The sequence below is a fragment of the Lynx canadensis genome, chromosome D3 (genome assembly GCF_007474595.2).
Source record: "Lynx canadensis isolate LIC74 chromosome D3, mLynCan4.pri.v2, whole genome shotgun sequence".
In the NCBI taxonomy this organism is placed as follows: Eukaryota; Metazoa; Chordata; class Mammalia; order Carnivora; family Felidae; genus Lynx; species Lynx canadensis.
Window position 1 is genome coordinate 28,211,746 of NC_044314.2, and position 19,547 is coordinate 28,231,292.

General features: G+C 41.4%; 1 protein-coding gene across 1 annotated transcript in view; it reads left to right on the top strand.

Moving 5' to 3' along the window:
• EPG5 (ectopic P-granules autophagy protein 5 homolog) overlaps nucleotides 1-19,547 on the top strand; it is a 104,742-nt gene that overhangs the window by 15,753 nt on the left and 69,442 nt on the right. Inside the window, 11 exon segments of the mRNA XM_030335806.1 lie at nucleotides 1,596-1,710; nucleotides 2,067-2,217; nucleotides 5,471-5,633; nucleotides 9,320-9,476; nucleotides 10,604-10,758; nucleotides 12,653-12,793; nucleotides 17,517-17,529; nucleotides 17,532-17,585; nucleotides 17,588-17,664; nucleotides 17,666-17,680; nucleotides 19,045-19,164. Of these exon segments, the coding sequence (XP_030191666.1) occupies nucleotides 1,596-1,710; nucleotides 2,067-2,217; nucleotides 5,471-5,633; nucleotides 9,320-9,476; nucleotides 10,604-10,758; nucleotides 12,653-12,793; nucleotides 17,517-17,529; nucleotides 17,532-17,585; nucleotides 17,588-17,664; nucleotides 17,666-17,680; nucleotides 19,045-19,164 (1,161 nt within the window).

The following is a 19,547-nucleotide window of genomic DNA, read 5'->3' on the forward strand; positions in this document are numbered from 1 at the left end:
CTTCTCATTTGAAAAGTAGAAGATAGTTCTTTATTCGTGATGAGGATTGAATGATCAAAATCTAGTTTCTCAAGATAATACTTGTTGATTTTTCTTTCTGCTGTATACAGGGTTAGTGTATTTGTAAGGGGTTCTCCCTCCAGCTAGTTATCAGCCCTGGCGCTTTTTTATGGTCCACATCCTGATTTGATGTGCTGTCCAGGATGGCCAGGGACCAGATGTACTGAGACTCCTTCTTTTTAAAAGGAGTTGACAGATCACAACAGACAGTTCTCAGAATGACAGCCATGGCAGGTGTGGGGATCATGTCTGTATTTACCCAAGTGCTCATTCAGGAGTGGGAAGCCCCTTCACTCTCTTCTTACTCTTTAGACATCTTTGCTAGAGACTGAACAGTCACCTTGAAGAGAGTCTCTCAGGAGCTGGCGCAAATCGGTCTTTTAAAGATTGTGGTGGAACCGTTTTTTTTCCCCCAAGAGTGTTCTCCCCTGAGAAAGAAGTCTTTCCTGTGGTAGGTTTCCTGCATTTACTCCCAGAAACAGATAATGATTGAGGACCCTGCAGTGGTGCCTGGCTGCTGGTTAGCACTCACTGATTGTTGAGTGAATTCCAGAACTGGGGGAGTAGATGAGAGGGTTGAGAGTGCTGTTGGCTCTATAAAGGCTGTGGGGAGGAAGGCACGCCAGATCCGCCACGTCAGTGGTTGGTTGACGCTGGCTGCCTATTGCAGCTGCCTTGGCGACTTAAAACTCTTGCCCAGGCCCCTGGCCAGACATCCAAGTGCTTAAAGGCCTCCTTGGTGATTCTAAAATACAGCCAGAGCTGAGAGCTACTGCTAGTAGAGCTGAGGCTTGCTTGTTAGCCATTTAGGACCTAAAACGGAGGGGGAAATGAGTGGCTTGGGAAATTACGAATGAATCACATTAGTCCCTTGCTGAAGTTGAGTGAGAATCCTCAGGATCTCTGCATTTTTCATAGCCTTCCCTTTTGAGTGTAGCATATCTTAGGACACAGATCAGCTTGATTTCTAAGTGACTTTCGTGCCGTGTGTCAAACTAGAACCTCAGAGGCTTCGTCTGTGGAATCGCTACATATGACCTGTTACTCTCTCCTGCTCTGGCGGCACCGCCTGACAACGGAGCCTCAGTTATCTATGGCAGATACAGAAATTGCCTCGCTGTAAGGCAGTTAAGTACTACAGTAGGCCTTGATTTGGGGGCAGGAGACCTGTAGCTAAAATAACTGGGACTCAGTATGTGGCTCTTTAATTGATGTTGTCAAAGCAGTGAGCTTTATAGTAAGATTCTCTACTCTAGAAGAACTTTTTTTGTTTAAATCTTCTTTGGGACGGAGATTTCGTGAGAGCAGTTTCGGCCGCTGAAGGACGGACGTGACCCAGATGCACATAAAATTGTGCTTGCAATTTCGGGGGGGTTACAGCCCATCTGTGGAACTGATCCTGGGAGGGGAAGTCCATGAAGACACATGGTCCATAATGTACCACTCATGCCTGTGATAATTTAGCTCCTGTTGACTCTAGAGCGCGGTGCATTCTCATCAAATCAGCTGACGTGATTGTGCATCTTTTCCCTTAGGATGAAGACCCTGAGACCAGTTGGCTGCTTCTTAATGAAGATGACTTGGTTATCCTTTTATCACAGTTTCCATTTCATGAGCTCTTTCAACATCTTCTTGGGTTTAAAGCAAAAGGTAGACTGATTTCTTTTGTCCTGGTTCCCCTGTGCCTGGCCATACTGAACAGAGATGGTTGCATCAGACCTCAGTGAGATTTCCTTCCTTTCTCTGGTGCTTGTGATTTCCCACTTAGTGCTGAAATGCAGAGAGGTCACCTAGCTTGCACATTGCCCAGCTTTCATAAATTGTTTTCATTTTGCACTTTGTCCCAGGGTTTCCCATCTCCTGTTCACAGAGGAGCCATAGCAACGAGATTGTTATTTTTCTTCTGCCTTGGCTTAGTTTCCTCATTGAGGTATTTACCAGTCGTATCCTTCAGTGTTTTTCATAGCATTTATAATTTTTTTTCCTTTTCTCTGATTAACTTCTAGGTGATTATTTACCTGAAACAACAAGACCTCAAGAGATGATGAAAATGTTTGCGTTTGTTAACTCACTAGTGGAGCTTCTGGCTGTGGGGTTAGAAACGTTCAATAGAGCGCGCTATAGGCAGTTTGTGAAGCGGATTGGTTACATGATCAGGTAATACTGCCGTCGGTACAATCTGTTTCTATTTGCTGTCGCCTTGGTCAGATGTAGATACTGCGAAATTGGGATGATGGACATTTTCGTGTATGCTTCACATCTGACTGATCGTAAAAGTAAGAATTTTTTTTTCACCACCTAGCAGGTGGGAATTCTGTAAATGCTTCAGTCAGGATATTTGGTTAATTAACTCAGATTTAACTGGTTGCTAGGTAATTGTCCTTAGAGTCAAGATCCTCAAAGCAGTTGCTGGGTTGAACGTGGCCAGAGAAACTGAACTTGGTCAAGGAAGATGAAGCCTCTTTCCTTTTCCTTCGCTCCTCCTTTTCCTTCTACCTCCCAGCCTTTGCCTGGGAATTGCCACCTAGCGGTGGAAGATTGGCAGCAGCTCTTTTGTGTCATGGTTCCCTGTTTTCTCTTGTAATTTATTCTTATTCTGATTTTGTGTTAAATACCATTTAAAGAAAGTTGCAAAGACTTCATCAGCGGCCACTATATTTGAACTAGGGAAAGCATTATTTATTTGATTGAAAAATGAGTTTATGCTTTTATTATCAAGTACCAATAAATTTTGACAATATGTACTGCTTTTCATTGAATTAATTTTGTATCTCTTTTCTGCATCATTAGTTTTTCTGTATTTACTGGGTCATTCCCGATAGCATATAAATATGCTGTTATTTCTTCCAACCACCCTTCTCTCCAAAAAAAACCCTCTAAAACTTCTCCCCCTCTTCGGTTTTGTTTCCAAAACAAAATAGATTTAATTAATTTATTTTAGATGTGTATCCATCTGCCTTGTAAAGCCAGGTGAATGATTCTAGGATGCCCTGAAAGGCTGGAGGGTGCCTTTAAGGCTTGAGAAAGATGATGGACATGAGATGGTGGGAAGAGGGATGGCTGGTGACTTAGAGAGTAATTTCTTAAAAGCTAAAAGCCTATCTACTTATTATCAGAAGTCCAGACATTTATTTGCTTATTCTGCTTGGTGTAAATAAGGTAAAATCTGTCCTTGGACTCATATACATGATGTAGGATTGAGTGCTCGTTATGTGCTGGGAATATACTTCCTCATTTTATTTTCTCAATAACTCTATAGGAGAGGCGTTGTTATTATTGCCTTAAAGTCAGTATTCCCTCTTTATATTGTTTCTATGTAAATACTTACAGCTGATTATTGTAGCATATTATGACTATTCTTTCTTTGTTTTCCATCTGCTTACTTTTCTTTGTATCTATCACAGATTCTTCTCACATCTTCCAGCTGTAGCATACTTTCTACAAGGTCCCTTTCTTCAGGTCATCTGTTGGTTCCAGGTTTTTCCCTCCATGCTTGCTTGAGTGCTCCACAATCAGGCTTCCCCCCAGTACTACCCAAACAGCTCTTAGGAGTGACGGTTGCTATTGAACTTTGTTGTACTGATCCGGTGACCGATTCTGAGTCTTCCTCCTCCTTTACATCTTTCCCATAGTTTACATGGCTTTCTCAGAGTTGCTCACTTTCTCCTTAAGACACTTTCTTTGCTTGGTTTCCAGGATCCCACATTCTCCTGGTTTCTCCTCCATTTTACCTGGCTGCTCATTTTCTGAGTCTGGTCGTTTTCATCCTCACGTCCCAAACTTCTTGATGTTGGCGTGCCTCAGGGCTCATTTCTGGACCTCTTCTCTCCCATCTAAACTTGCTCCTGGGACCTCATCTGTTCTCATGTCTTTAAATACCACCTAAATACTGTTAGGATTGTCAGAGTTCTATTTCCAGCCCATGCCTGTCTCTTAACTCTTAAGCTTGTAAGTCCAGCTGCCAAGTCAGCACCCCTACTTGGGTGACTGATGAACATTGTAGTTTAATACACCCAATGGGCCTCCCTCTTCCTGCGTCCCATGCTGCTTCTCCGTGGCCTTCCAGTTTCAGTAAGTGGCAGCTTCATTCTTCTGGTCGCTCTGGCCAGAACATTTGGTGTTATCCCTGACCTTTCACACCCGACATCCAGTCTAATGGCCAGTTCTGTCTACCTTCAAAACACCATCTGCCATCAAATCTAAGATGCCACCAATTCTGAAGATGCATTTATGTGTCTCTAAGAAAGAAAAAATGTTACCAAAATGTGGCATGTTAGCAATTTAATACACATTCCAATCGCAGGGATTGTGTGAAAGTGTGAAATGTTCATTCTCTTGAACCAATGAAACATGCTATTTCCAGAATCCAGCCGGAATTCTCACCTTCACTGCTACGACTCTAGTTCATTCTTAGGTGTTTCTCCCTAATTGTAATTGTAATAGCCTCCTGACTTACCTTCCTGCTTTGCCTTGCTCTCCCCCCCCCCCCCCCAGCTTATTCTCACAACAACCAGTGTTCCTGGTAAATGGTGAGTCAGTTCATGTCACTCCTTTGCTCCCAGTCCTGTTCAGAGTAAAAGCCAGAGTCCTCACAGTGACCTCCAGCAGCCTTCATGGTCTGGTTTCCTGTCACTTTTCTCATTTCCTCTCCAGCCAGTCTCCCTCTCACTTACCTTGCTTTTGCACACTGGCTGCCTTACTGTTCCTCCAACATGCTGACCACATCTTGGAAGCTTCATTGCTGTATTTTCTTCTTTTTTATTTAAAAAAAATTTTTTTTTAATGTTTATTTTTGAGCGAGAGATTGAGAATGAGCGGGGCGGGGGTGGGGATCAGGGGGCAGGCAGAGACAGAGGGAGACACGGAATCCGAAGCAGGCTCCAGGCTCCGATCTGTCAGCACAGAGCCCGATGCAGGGCTTGAACTCACGAGCTGTGAGATCATGACCTGAGCCAAAGATGGATGCTTAACCGAATGAACCACCCAGGCGCCCCTGGGTTTTTTCTTCTACCTGGGGATGCTCTTCCCTTAGATATCCCTGTGACTTCTTCCAATGTTTCTCACGTGTTCCTCTTCAGTAAGGCCTTTCCTGCTCCCAACCAACCCCCTTAATCTGGCCAACTCCAGAGAAACATTATTCCTCTCTCCTACGTATTTTTCTCAATGTCAGTGATAACTATGTGACAGACTGTATTTCTCACTTTATTTTGTTTGTTGTCTGTTTGTCCTCCCATTAAATGTAACCCTCATGATGGTAGTGTTTGTTTCCCCATTGAATTCTTTTCAGAACTTAGAAGATGGTAGGTGTTCAGTAAATATATAGAATAAATTTGTGTTTCAAATGTAATATAAAGGTGTCAGGATTGAGTGCATTAACGAGAAGTGCCATATTGCCTGTCTTCACACTTAGGATGACCCTTGGTTATGTGAGTGACCATTGGGCACAGTTTGTGAGTCACAACCAAGGCTTGGGTTTGGCCCAGCAGCCCTACTCTGTGGAGAAACTACAGGTTGAATTTGATGAGCTGTTTTTGAGAGCTGTCCTCCATGTGCTGAAAGCCAAAAGGTAAGGAGTATGATGGTAACTGTGGAGAAATGGCTCTCTGACTAGTGAGAAAGATTGGCGTGAAAGTCATCGACTGTAGTAGATGTCTTATTTTTAATGTTTTTTTTTTTTTTTTTTACATTTATTTATTTTTGAGAAACAGAGTGAGAGAAAGCGTGAGCAGGAGAGGGGCAGAGAGAGAAGGAGATGCAGAATCCGAAGCAGGCTCCAGGCTCTGAGCAAGCAGTCAGCACAGAGCCTGATGTGGGGCTCGAACCCATGAACTGTGAGATCATGACCTGAGCTGAAGTTGGGCGCTCAACCAACTGAGCCACCCAGGCGCCCCTGTAGTAGATATCTTATATAATGTCAGGGTGTATTTCATCTGCTTCTTATCTTGGGCAAATTCATGGGCTTTAGTGTCCTTATTTATAGTGGTGACTGAAATGGCCTTTCTTTAATGTTTCTTTCAATCTTAAAGTAACCCAATTGTGATATCTCAGTTTTGCCACTTTTGCTACTTTTGCTACTTTTGGGGTAGCCTAGAACAAGGTATGAATTCTGTTTCACACCCACTCAGTGCCTGAGTGAGGCAGAGTAGTGCACAGTGCAAATGATTTGCCAGTTTTATTGTTCAGTTGTCCTACTTACTCTGAGGGTTTCAAGGTCTAGGATTCTTATGGGTCCTGGTCCCCTGTTCTGTCTGTGTAAATGCCGGCTTCTGATCATGTTGTCTTCTATTGCTGCTTATAGCCCGGGTTACACTTGAGGGTACCTCCTGCACCTGTCTTCCCTGAGCTTCTGGCCAAGGGTAGGAGCAAGTTCTGCTAACAGCCCTGTGCCCTCTGCTGGGAGAGGTTTGCTGGCCTCCAGCTTCACTCAGTTAACTGCCAGCTCTTCCCCACCTTTGCCTTCTTCTGAGCTATGCTCCCTCTTGCCATGGGTCTCTTAGCTTCAGCCCCGTATTTATTGCATGTTGTGGAGGGGGTTTGAGTCTTGGCTATTTACTGTCACCTTGGGCAAGTCACCTAGTGTTTCGTGTCCTCACTTTGTTCACTTGTAAATGGAGAGGATGATGCTACCTGTTGTGTTGACCTCATGGACATGTTACCAGGATGAAATGCAGTAATGTATGGAAATACTTTGTAAACCCTGAAGGACTTTTAGGTGGTAAGTGGTGGTGGTTCTTTTGTGGTTTTAGATGAAGAATAGGATAAGTGCTCGCTTAGAGAAATATCAGAATTCCTTGACTAAGTCTTAAGCACTTGTAGGCACTCAGAAGGCATGGATCTAAGATAAATAGAATTTGGGCTTAGAAATTTATCTTTAGTTATTCGTCATACATTCTGTGTTATCCATAAATTCGCTTGTCTCATGAGGTACACCAGATCCTGTGCAGAACCCGGCCGGGGGATCAGGAATAGCCTCCCATCTCTGCTCTCATCACTTATCCTTGCACCTGCTTAGCTGAGATGGAAAGTTCTCGCCATAGCTACTAGCTCTTAGATTTTGAGCTGTGAACTGTCCTCTAGTATTATCTGTAATTCACAAAGATGATCATCATTTTAAAACTTTAAAATATCAAGAACTGTTACTGCTTGAGTATAATTTATTTAGGAAAGAAATTATGTGAGAATCAGATATTTAAAGCCATGATACTTAAATTTATTTGGCATTCCAATAGAAATTCTGATGTGGTTATCCCCGAAAACAAACCCAAAGATAGCCAAAGCCTAAGCCACTTACTGCATATCTGCCATGTGGGGAATTTTGTAGCCTGAAATACAGAGTTCTGTGATGACTTTTTTTTTTTAATTTTTTTTAATGTTTATTTAATTTAGAGAGAGAGAGGGAGACAGAGCGTGAGCAGGAGAGGGGCAGAAAGAGAGAGGAAGACACAGAATCCGAAGCAGGCTCTGGGCCCCAAGCTGTCAGCACAGAGCCCGACATGGGACTCGAACCCACGAACCATGAGATCATGACCTGAGCTGAAGTCGGATGCTTTGCCAACTGAGCCACCCAGGCGCCCCCTGTGAGGACTTTTAAGGCCTCTGCAGTTTTCTCTCATTGTTTTGGGATAAGTTATCAAGAGTGTCAGGTCCTGTGTGAGGTGTTAGGATATTATTTAATTTTTTTTTTTTAATGTTATATTTTTAGAGAGAGAGAGAGAGACAGAGACAGAGACAAAGAACAAGCAGGGGAGGGGCAGAGAGAGAGGGAGACACAGAATCGGAAGCGACTCCAGGCTCTGAGCTGCCAGCACAGAGCCTGATGTGGGGCTCGAACTCAGAGACTGAGAGATCATGACCTGAGCTGAAGTCGGCCGCTTAACCGACTGAGCCACCCAGGCGCCCCTCAGATAATTATATAATAAGACAGAAGCTTGGCTCACCTGAAGTTACGGTTTCTTCAACCTTTGCTCAAGGGTCTAGCTGTTGCTTTTCAAATCTAGGTCAGTAGTGGTTTGGGTATAGATGTGGGTCAGGCATGCACTATTTAATACCTTTTTCTTGTTCTCTTAATAAGCCTTGTTTGTAATTGGACAATTTGTAGTTTGCCCAAAATAAAGCAACCGTTTTGAGTGCCTCCCTGTTTTTTTCCAAGATTTTTTTGATATAAAATTCACACCACAAAGTTTTAATAGCATTTAAGGTGCTATTGAGTGCTGATTGTTTTCAAGATACTGGCTTAGGTAGTGGATAATTAAAATACAAGACTCTAGGTTACATGGTGGTTTATTCAAAGATGAACAAAACCTGGTTTCTGCTTTCAAATTGTCATGGTTTGTATGTGTACGTAAATAACAGTACTTGAGGCATTTCTCACCGTGTGGTTTGAGGAGCACTTGAGTCTGAGTCACCTGCGGTGACTATAGAATGTGCAAATTCTTGGGCCCCAACTGTGATCTACAAAATCAGGATCCTATAGGCAGGGCCTTGAAATCTGCATTTTCTACTTTGTGGCTTTTTTCTGCTCACTCCAGTGTGAGAACCACTGATAAAGGGTATGATGTTGCCAAAGTCAGGTGTGGACCAAATTCTGTGATAGTGCTGAGGAGGAAATCAAGGAGGGCTTCACAAATGGATTGGTGGATGCTTGCAGGTAATAGGTTCTTGCCAGGCTTGTCCAGGAATGGTCTGAACACAGCGAGGGCTCTGGTTAGAAACATGGGTCTGAGCTGTAAGCGCAGGCCTTTGAATGTGGGGCTTGAAGGGTTTGAATTTCATTCAGTGATGAGTGGGGAGTCACCGGAGGGCTTTTGGTTCTCCTCCCACCCATGGCACACGTGTCTGTGTGTACACACATACCTGTACTTAAGCTCACACACGTACATCCACATCTAAGCAACCTGTCACCTAGGTCTTAATAAGATCTTTGGTTTAAAACACAGCTCTGCCTCTTACCACCCCTTCTGTGCCTTGGTAGCCTATGTGTAAATTGGGGATAGTGTCAGTGATAGTTCTTGCCCGGGTCTTGTGAGGATGGAATGAGATGATGTAGGGTGATTAGAACAGTACCTGGCACAGAGTAGTGCTTTGTGAGCATTGCTGTCATTGCTATCCATCCTTGAGGTGTGGGTGACCGAAGCATGATAGCGAAATTGCTGTGCTGTGATTTAAGAATTTGTTTTTTCTACCAGAGCAGGTCTGCCTGCTTTCTCAGTGTGGTGAGGTTGACTGATGGACGAAATTATTCCTACTCTTTAAAATGCAGACTTGGCATTGGCTGTTTATGTCAGAGATGCCCTTTGGGACGCTGTCCGTCCAGATGCTCTGGAAGCTCTTCTACCTCATGCACCAGGTGGAGAGTGGGAATCTGGAGAAGCTCTGCATCAGTCTCCCGCCTGCGGAGTGCAAGAGGCAGCTCCAAGGTACGGCCGGGCCACAGCAGGCAGCGGAGGTCTTTCCTACCTGTGTGCCTTTCTCGTCGTGGCTTTATTCTTTTTATCTTGTAAAAGGACTAAGAGTATTTTACCCTGTGTACTCATAAGTAAAAATTTTGAAATTTGAAAGATGGCTGTATTGTTTTGACATAGTAGAATGGTAATTCCAATTTTCATTATTCTTGAAATGCTCTGGGTGGTAACTTGATATGATCCCAGTTTGGGGAGGGGAAATGAAAATTGGGTTGTGAATGCCCCCAGGGAGTTATTTTGAAAATACAGGGCATTTGGTAGACTGCTTTTGATTTCTCAAAGGTGTAAACACGTGGAAAGAATTGTAGGCTTATTGCCTTCTTACCGTGAAAATTCCATCAGGGGAATACATTTTTTAAACAGTCTCTCTCCTCTCTCTCTCTCTCTCTCTCTCTTTTTAAATCTTTCCTCTATAACCGTTTCTTTGTGGCATTCAGTCTTCTGTCATGGATCACAGAGCTGTTTGTCAATAGTGCTCCCTAGTGACAAAATGTAATATTGCTTCCACTGCATCCTCTGAGGAGTTGGTAAAATGGACCGTATACTGGTTATCACATTTACCAGTATTGCAGTCATGGTTATGACTCACTTCTTGCCCAAGATTTTCATTTATAAGGAATCTCCTTTGTTTGGGATGTGTGCTGTGTTTGTGCAGGGCGCTTTGCTAGTCTTAGCCGTTTCATTAGTCACATGGTTCATTGGCTGACAGTTACTGAGTAGTTCCGTGTGCCTTTGAAAATGTCACACCTAGTGACGGTAGTAGCGCTTTGCAGTTGACAGACCCCTTCACTAGTGACTGGTCACTAGTGTCATTTATATTTAACAGCTGTTTAAAGCAGATGAAGAAACTGAGAATTGGAGATGTTAATGTCACCTCTGAGGCTACATTATACATAGAGTTGGAATTTCATCTGGTCTCCGGCTTTTTTCCCGATGCCTGTAGATATCTATGCTGGAACAGAGACTTTTAAATATTTCTATATATCTTTTAATTTTATATCTTCTTTCTCTCTGGAAGAGTAATTAAACGTGGTCTATGTTCATTCTTCACCCATTTTAATTTTCTTGCCATGAACTTGCAGACCCAGAACATTTTGTGAACTTTGAGAAGTGTCTTTCTTCCATGAATAGCTCAGAAGAGATTTGCCTTCTAACGACATTTGCTCAGATGGCTCAGGCCAGAAGAACCAATGTGGATGAAGACTTCATAAAAATTATTGTTCTGGAGATATATGAGGTTAGAATATTAAGTTTTAGAAATCAGCTAAAAAATGCTTTCTTTTGGATTGTCCATGCGTTGATTCTTTGGGGATTGCTTTAAAAATTTTTTTTTTTTAACATCTATTTATTATTGAGAGACAGAGACACGGCATGAACATGGGAGGGGCAGAGAGAGAGAGGGAGACACAGAATCTGAAGCAGGCTCCAGGCTCCGAGCTGTCTGCACAGAGCCTGATGTGGGGCTCGAACTCACCAACCAGGAGATCATGACCTGAGCCTAAGTTGGATGCCTAACCGACTGAGCCACCCAGGCACCCCCTCTTTGGGGATTGCTTTGAAAAAAGTGACTAACTTGTATTGTCTGTACTTATGGAAAGAGATAGAGAATTAAAGGATTATCGTTTTGCTCTAAGGAATGTTGAAAATATGAATCATACTCATTCTATTTCCCCCTACTGTCTCTTGACATTTGATGCATGAGTTTTGGTGAGGAATAGGCATTCTGGCACAGCCTGGCACTTGTGGTTTTAACAGTCTGTTGTCCCTCTGCCCTGTGTCAGTGCCAATTACGCAGAAGCCTGGCTTCCAAGCCAATTTAAATGAGATGGTGGAAAGGATACTGATGCTACAGCCAGAAGACCTGGGTTTGTTTGAACTCTGTTAATAATTGCTCATCTCACAGCAGGAAAGACACCTCATCACTCTGGGTTCAGCTGCTTCATATATAAGATGACAGGCTGGGATGAGATCCTTCACTGAGTCATCCCTAATGGAGGAAGAGAGTAGACTTTGGACCCCTGAGTATCTAGAGACAGAACCCAAAGTGGTTATCAAGATTTTTTTTAGAGTTTTGTGTATTTTAAAAGATGTATATTTTCAATTTAGGTTGTCATGTATCTGTTTATCTTCATTAAAAAATATCTCTTCCAAACTATTCGAGTACACTTAAGTAAAATTATGTTGAAGAAGATTCTCTGAGTTTAACACCTTCTCCGAAGTATCCTGGTTTAAGAATGAATGAACTGGATGATCCAAAGTTCTTTTCTAGGGTCCAGCACTAGGCTATTCCTATACTTACTTGTGAGGTTAAGGTCTAAATGGGTCTGGAATTCCAGACTATTTTCATGGTATGAGAATATCGTGGGTGTGGAGGGAAGGTCTGTCCTCACATATAGTAAGTGGCATTCTTAGGGTCTGTTGTGCTAACCCTAACACTTATGCTCTTGAATGTTTCAAGGGTTTGGCCAGTACTCACAGTAAAAATTACACTGTGTATTACATTCTGCTTTTGTGTGCCTGTGTGTGTGTGTGTGTGTGTGTGTGTGTGTGTGTGTGTATGTGTGAAACTGAAGCAATACTTAATGCTACTGACATGCACCCTCACAATTTTCTATTCTATTCTGTTATTTTTCTGTTCTATCCACTGTATTTTTTAAAAAAAGAAATGTGCTTGCCATTGCATCAGTGGATTGTAACCTGTACTTTGGAATATGTTAAGAGGAGTTGATAAACATTGATATTTTAGAAGCTCTTGTAGTTGGGGATTTTATTTTATAGCAGACAATAGGTATTTCTATGAAATGCATTCTGGTTTTCATCATTTTGGCAATTTTCTCAAATTTAGAAAGTTTTTACACCAAAGGGATATAGCTACAGACAGGTTTGGGATATACTTCCTGAACCCGGTGCTTGAAGTCATTACATAGGTGCCTTTCCCTCTCCTCCTGACTCAGCCTCAGGTAGACAGGTAGCTCTCTGTAGTTCTGACATCTTTTTGAACGTGGCGTGACCCAAGGCTCAGTGTGAGGCTCTTTCTCTTTTACTTGAAAACATCCTGCATTAAGGAACTGTGTTTTGACTGATGATTGATGGGTATTGAAAGTGCCATCTCCACCTCCTCCCACTTTTAGGTATCTTATGTCACCCTGTCCACCAGAGAGACTTTTTCAAAGGTTGGTCGAGAGCTCTTAGGGGCCATCACAGCTGTTCACCCTGAGATAATTTCTGTCCTTTTGGATAGAGTTCAAGACACCATTGACCAGGTTGGAATGGTAAGAGCACTTAATTTGTTTGTATGTTTCGCTTTTTTTGTTCTGTTATCCTGGAGTAATGGAGCAATGAGAAAAATAATCAGGTTGTTGGGGAATGACTGAGTGACGGGCGCAGCAGGATGAAGACAACGTGGACTGTGTCCTGGGCCCTGCCATTCACCGTGCCTGCTTGGGGTTAGCGGCTTCTTACAAAAAGCTGTGATTCTCTTTAATCTCCTCAAAGTGACTTTGTACCTCCCTCAATAACAGGTTTTGTTATCTTTTCTTTTTTCTTTTTTCTTGTTTTGAGAGAGGGCTCGCATGCACACATGCACGCACGGGAGAGGGGCAGAGGGAGAGGGAGAGTGAAAATCTTAAAGCAGGCTGCACACTCAGCGTGGAGCCCAATGCAGGGCTCGATCTCATGACCCTGAGATCATGACCTGAACTGAAATCAAGAGTTGGGATGTTTAAACCGGTCGACTGAGCCACCCAGACATCCCTCAATAACAGGCTTTTCTTTAAGTACAGTCTATATAGTTAATAACAGTTTGTATTTCAAAGTTTGTTTGGCTTTCGTAATTTTTATAGTTTATACTTGGAAGAAACAACTATGATTAAGAAAGAAGGCCCTGTTTACATAGGCCAAAAGCGAAAATAAAAGTGGTAATTTAAGTCAAACAAGACACATACAGTTTATTTCTGTCATTTGTCACAATCCCTTTTGTAGTCTGTTGATGTTAAAAACAGCTGGATTGTGACATAACTCACATACCATACAGTGCCTCTGTTTAAAGCACGAAAGTCGGTGTTTCGTTTTTTCACAGAGTTGTGTAGCCATCACCACTCTTAATTTTAGAACAGTTTGATCACCTCAAAAAAAAACCACATACCCTTTAGCTGTCACACTCTGTCCCTCCATCCCCTCCAGCCATAAGCCACCACTAATCTACTTTCTGTCTCTATAAATTTGACTGTTCTGGACGTTTTGTATTAATGGAATCATACAATATGTGGTCTGTGAGCGGCTTCTTTTACTTAGCATAGTTTCGGGTTCATCCACATTGTAGCATGAGTCCGCACTTCGTGACTTTTAATGGCCAAATATTCCATTGTGTGGATGTACCATTTAAAAAATTTTTAAAAAATATTTATTTATTTTTGAAGGAGAGAGAGACAGAGCATGAGTGGGGGAGGGGCAGAGAGAGAGGGAGACACAGAATCCGAAGCAGGCTCCAGCTCCAAGCTGTCAGCACAGAGCCCGACATGGGGCTCCAGCTCACAAACTGTGAGATCATGACCTGAGCCGAAGTCAGATGCTCAACTGATTGAGCCACCCAGGAGCCCCTGGATGTACCATTTAAAAAAAACCCACACTTACTGAAGATTTTCTTCATCATCTGTAATACTGCTATAATGTGTAAGTTTTGCTAATGGCAGATAGTCCCACATTGTAACTTGAAGAGGAGCATTTAAAGTGATAGTATTTGCAGAGGCCCTTCATCTTGTAGTCACTGCATTGTCCCTGTAGGATGTATCACTGATAACTGTCATTGCTTCATTACATTCATAAGTGGGCAGATTCCGGGGAAAGATTGGTTTATGAGACACATTTTTCTAAATGAAGAATAAATGATACGCTCTCCTTGGAAAAGTACATCGTACTTTTTTATATTAAAAATTTAATCGTGGTAAATTATGCACGACATAAAATATACCATCTTAACCCTTTTTAAATGTACGGTTCAGTGACATAAGTACATCCCCATTGTTTTGCTTGTTACCATTGCTGTCATCCAGCTACAGAACTCTTTCCATCTTGCAGAACTGGAGCTCTATACCTATTAATCAGTAAGTCTGCATTCCCTCCACCCTCCACCCTCCACTCTCCAGTCCCTGGTAACGACATTCTACCTTCTCTCTGTCTAGAGTTTGGCTACTCTACGTACCTCGGGTAAATGAATCCACACAGTATTTGCCCTTTTGTGATTAGCCTATTTCATTTGACATATTGTCGTCGGTGTTCATGCATGTCGTAGCATGTGTCAGAATTTCCTTCTTTTTTAAGCTGGCATAATATTCTAGTGCATGTATAGACCACATTTTGCTTATCTGTTCATCTGTTGCTGACACTCAGATTGCTTCTCCCTTCTGGCTGTTGTGAATAATGCTGCTGTGAATGTGAGCGTACAGCTGTCTCTTTGAGGCCTGCTCTCCATTCTTTTGGGTATATACCCAGAAGTAGAGTTGTTGGAACATAGGGTAATTCCATTTTTCATTTTGAGGCAGCACCATAGTGTTTTCATAGTGGCAGTAGTACTTTTTCTTTTTAATAAAAGCATTGTATGCCACCACGATATGATATGATTTTATTGAGACGAAAGGGCTTTTATATTCAATATACGGGAGCATGTTTTTGGTTACTCCTTTTTGGGTGATTATCTAATGGAATGAGTTCTAAGAAATACACAGTGGGTCGCAAGATTCTTTCGCTTTGGTTGAGCTCATCACCATTTTCTCTTAAGTGGCTGTCTGGTTTTGGCCACACTTACATTTTACATTTAATTTAATTTAATTTTCCATATGGATGAATTTATTTCATTTCATTTATTTATTTTTAATATAATTTATTGTCAAGTTGGCTAACATACACCCACTTACATTTTAAATTTGCTCATAATACTTCTAGTAACTGGCCCAGAGGTATGCTTGACTTTAAGTATAAAAATTGGAAGCATAATGTTTTTTAGAGCATATCTTCTAAAAGGTGCCTCCATTCTGTTTATACCTGTAGTTCCTTAATGCTTTGTGAGCTTGCTGACGTTTTTGGAGGAACTTGTTCAAACCTTCTGTGCCTTCAGATGAATATGATGGCTTTGAATATTTTTGCTGTTACCCTTGGTATAATCAGGAATTAGAACTAGCCCCAGAGCCTAGGAATGATCTGTGGGCTCTAAACTGTCCCAGTTTTCAAACGTTGAACTGTTACTGCTTTCTGGAATGAAAGCCACTTGATCATTGTGTGTTATTCTTTGTATGGATCGGTAGATTTATTTTGGTAATTTTTTTTTTAATTAAAAAAATTTTTTTTTGGTGTTTATTTACTCTTAAAGGAGAGAGAGAGAGAGAACATGAGTGGGGGAGGGGCAGAGAGAGAGGAAGACACAGAATCAGAAGCAGGCTCCAAGGCTCTGAGCTGTCAGCACAGAGCCTGATGCGGGCTTGAACTCACAGACTGCGAGATCATGACCTGAGCCAAAGTCAGACACTTAGCCGACTGAGCCACCCCAGCACCCCAGGAAAGGCACCCCGGCACCCCAGGAAAGGCTTCTTTAAAACTCATTCTTTCTACTGTTCTTTCCCATTTTGTTTGCCTCTCATTGGGAGCAGTGCAGGAACCTGAAAAGTACTAGTATGCATGTTCTAGATCTGTGTTGTCCAATATAGTAGCCACTAGGTACATGCAACTGTAGAGTCCTTGAAAGGTGGCTAGTCCAAATTGAGATGTATTGTAAGTGTAAAGTACTCACTGGGTTTCAGAGATTTAGTGTGAACAAAAGTATGTAGCATATCTCAATAGTTTTGTATAATGATCACATGTTGATAATGTATTGGACATATTAGGTTAAATGAATATATTAATTTCACTTGTTACTTTTAAAATATGTGGCTAGTAGAAAAACTAAAATTATGTATGTGGCTTACATTGTGTTTCCATTGGATAACACTGTTCTAGACAATATAAAATGAATTGCTCTTCTGATCAGTCTCCCTTAAAGCAAACTATTGAGTGACCCCAGATTTATCTTAATTTGCACACATCGATAGGTTATTCAAAAAGTGATGCTATAGACTTCTTGTAAACAGGATTTAAAAACTTTTTATTATAGAATCTGTCAAATATATATAAAAGGGAGAATAGGAAATGAATCCCTGTGTACCCATCATCTACTTTCAACAGTTACCAACTCTTGGTTAATCTTACTTCATTTTTACCTCTGTTCACTCCTTGTCCCTCGTCCCCAGATTGCTTGGGAGCTAACAGAAATATCTTTTTAGATGCCAGAAAAGAAATAATAATTTTTTACTGAAGTGTAGTTGACGTGCAATATCATATTCATTTCAAGTGTACAACATAGTGATTTGGCGATGATATACTTTACGAAATGCTTACCACAATAAGTGTAGTTACCATCTGTCACTGTACAAAGTTACTACAGTGTCATTGACTGTAATTACTATACTGTACTTCTCATCGCTGTGATTTATTTATTTATAACTGGAAGTTTGTACCAGTTTTACACTTTTAATCTCCTTTACCTTTTTCACCCATCCCCCTACTATCCTCCCCTCTTCTGCTCTGACAACTACCAGTTTTTTTGTTTATTTAAATAATTATTTAAAGCGCTAAATCTTTTGTAAAATGAATGACTGTTCCTCGTTATTATGGCTTTAAATTTGGGTCTTGGTATGGTGGTTTTATTAAATGGAAGTATACCAAATTATACGTAATAAAAGATTGACCTTTACACAGGGTAGCAAAATGTGCTTTTGGTGTATCATTGGTTTTAATATTTGTTTCATTTGGTTGTCCATGATGTCCATTTCATTTGTCTAAAAATCAAACAAAACCCCACTTCCCTTTTGGAAAAAAATTTTGCAAGCAGTTTAATAATATATTGTAGTAATTCAGGATTGTTCCTTAAGTTTTGATCTTAATTACCATCATTGTCTTTTAAATAAGGTTTCTTTATACTTGTTAAAGAACTGCCTCTGTATCTCTGGCGACCTTCTGCCTCTGAGATAGCCGTGATTCGGACTGGTTATTGAATTATAACCTGACAGTGGTGAAGAATAAGTTGGCCTGTGTTATTCTAGAAGGACTAAATTGGGGGATTTGGTGAACAGGTATGTGTATCAAAACCACTCTCTAGATACTGGAGGTTCTACACATCAATTTTAGAGAAACATTTCCTCAAACATAAACATTCTCAGTACTCAGTGATGGTAGTTTTTATTGATCATAGTTATTATGTTATTAATAGTTTTTATTATTAAGGAGTTGCTATGTATCTGTCTCTAAGATGCCATGTCCATGATTTTGACCACTGAAACTTTCCTTTCTCTTTACTCTAGGCCTTACGTGTTAGTTCCTAGGTCAAAATGTTTCAACATTTAAAGGGAAAATGGGAGAGAACTCAGCCCTCTCTAACAGTCTGCCAGCTTTTTTTCTGAACAAATCATTTGGGTTGTCACAGCCATCTTGTGTGTTTTGCATGAACTTGACCCTGTTGTACAGATGAGAAAACTGGAGCCAGGGAGCTTTTCTTCCAGAGTGTCCCTCACCACCTGGGTCTGCCCATGGGTTCATCCGGGGCTTCCCCCACTCCAAGTGAGAGCTGTAGACCCCTCTTTTCCATCCTCGTGTTCTGACTTGTGAATAGAAGCCCCTAGTCCTCCCTCTCCTAGCAGGCTGCATGAACTTCCCTACGAGAGTCCTCCATGATCCTTCGTTAGAGGATTCGTGAGAGGATTAGGGATATATTTCTTTATTTCTTTTTTTTTTATTAAGTTTATTTATTATTTATTTTTGAGAGAGAGTGCACAAGCCGGGGGGGGCAAAGAGTGGGAGAGAGAGAATCCCAAGCAGGCTCCTTGCTGTCACTGTGGATCCCGACACGGGGCTCCATCCTCTGTGAGGTCATGACCCGAGCCCAAATCAAGAGTTGGGATGCTTAAACCAGCTGAGCCACTCAGGTGCCCCAGGAACGTGTTTCTTCAGGTTGCAAAGGAAGATTGGATGGGAAATTCTATAGGCAACTTCAGGCTCCTAAAGGAATATTTTATTTGTGTTGTTGAGTATCTTCTGTATTTTTACTGATGAGAAAATGAGAAAGGGGATATAGACTTAATTTATTAAGTATCCTTTGTTTAATAATAAACATCTTCCCGGTTTGTGGCAGTGCCCTTAAACTTGTGACCTAAAGTCCTTCATGGAGCTTCTAGGGTAGGAGTGGGGGAGTTACATTCAAAGATACCTTTTATATGAGGGTCCGGGATGACTCAGACTATTTAAGTACAACGTAATGGTTCTTTAAGATTTCCGTGTTTTTTCCTGTTGCCATTTATAACTTCATTGTTAGGGTGATGTAAATTTTTGGAAAGTTGAGGATCCAAGATCCTTTTTTTTACTATCCTTCCTAGTCCTTTTGTTCAAAGGTATGTTAAAAAAATCAAGATGGCATGTTTATGATGATTTTTCTCTTTAAAAGGGTACCCTTCATCTGGATCAAGCAGTCCATGCTGAAGTGGCTTTAATGATTCTTGAAGCGTACCAGAAATACCTTGCACAGAAGCCGTATGCTGGGCTTCTTTCTGAAAGTATGAAGCAGGTATTTCCTTCTCTTATATATTGAGAATATCTTTATTATAAATGATTTGGGTGGATACAGCTACAGTATTTACCCTTAGGTTGCCTAAGAACAGTTCTGGCAACTTAAGATACTGAAATTGAATTCTGTGGTTGGATGAAGATTTTTTTCTTTGAGAAGTGGCCTACATGTGACCATTTTAATACTGTGGCATTTGACTTGACCTGGAGCTGGCATGTCCTGGCTCCGGACAGCTGAATGTTAATTTTCGGGAACTTTGCAAACTAGATTGTTGACCTGTTGGTAGCTTGAAACTGACCATGGTGGGAGTTTTCACACTGACAAAATTGACAAACCCTGTAAAGGATCTCCCACACTCCAACTGGTTGTTAAAACTTATTATC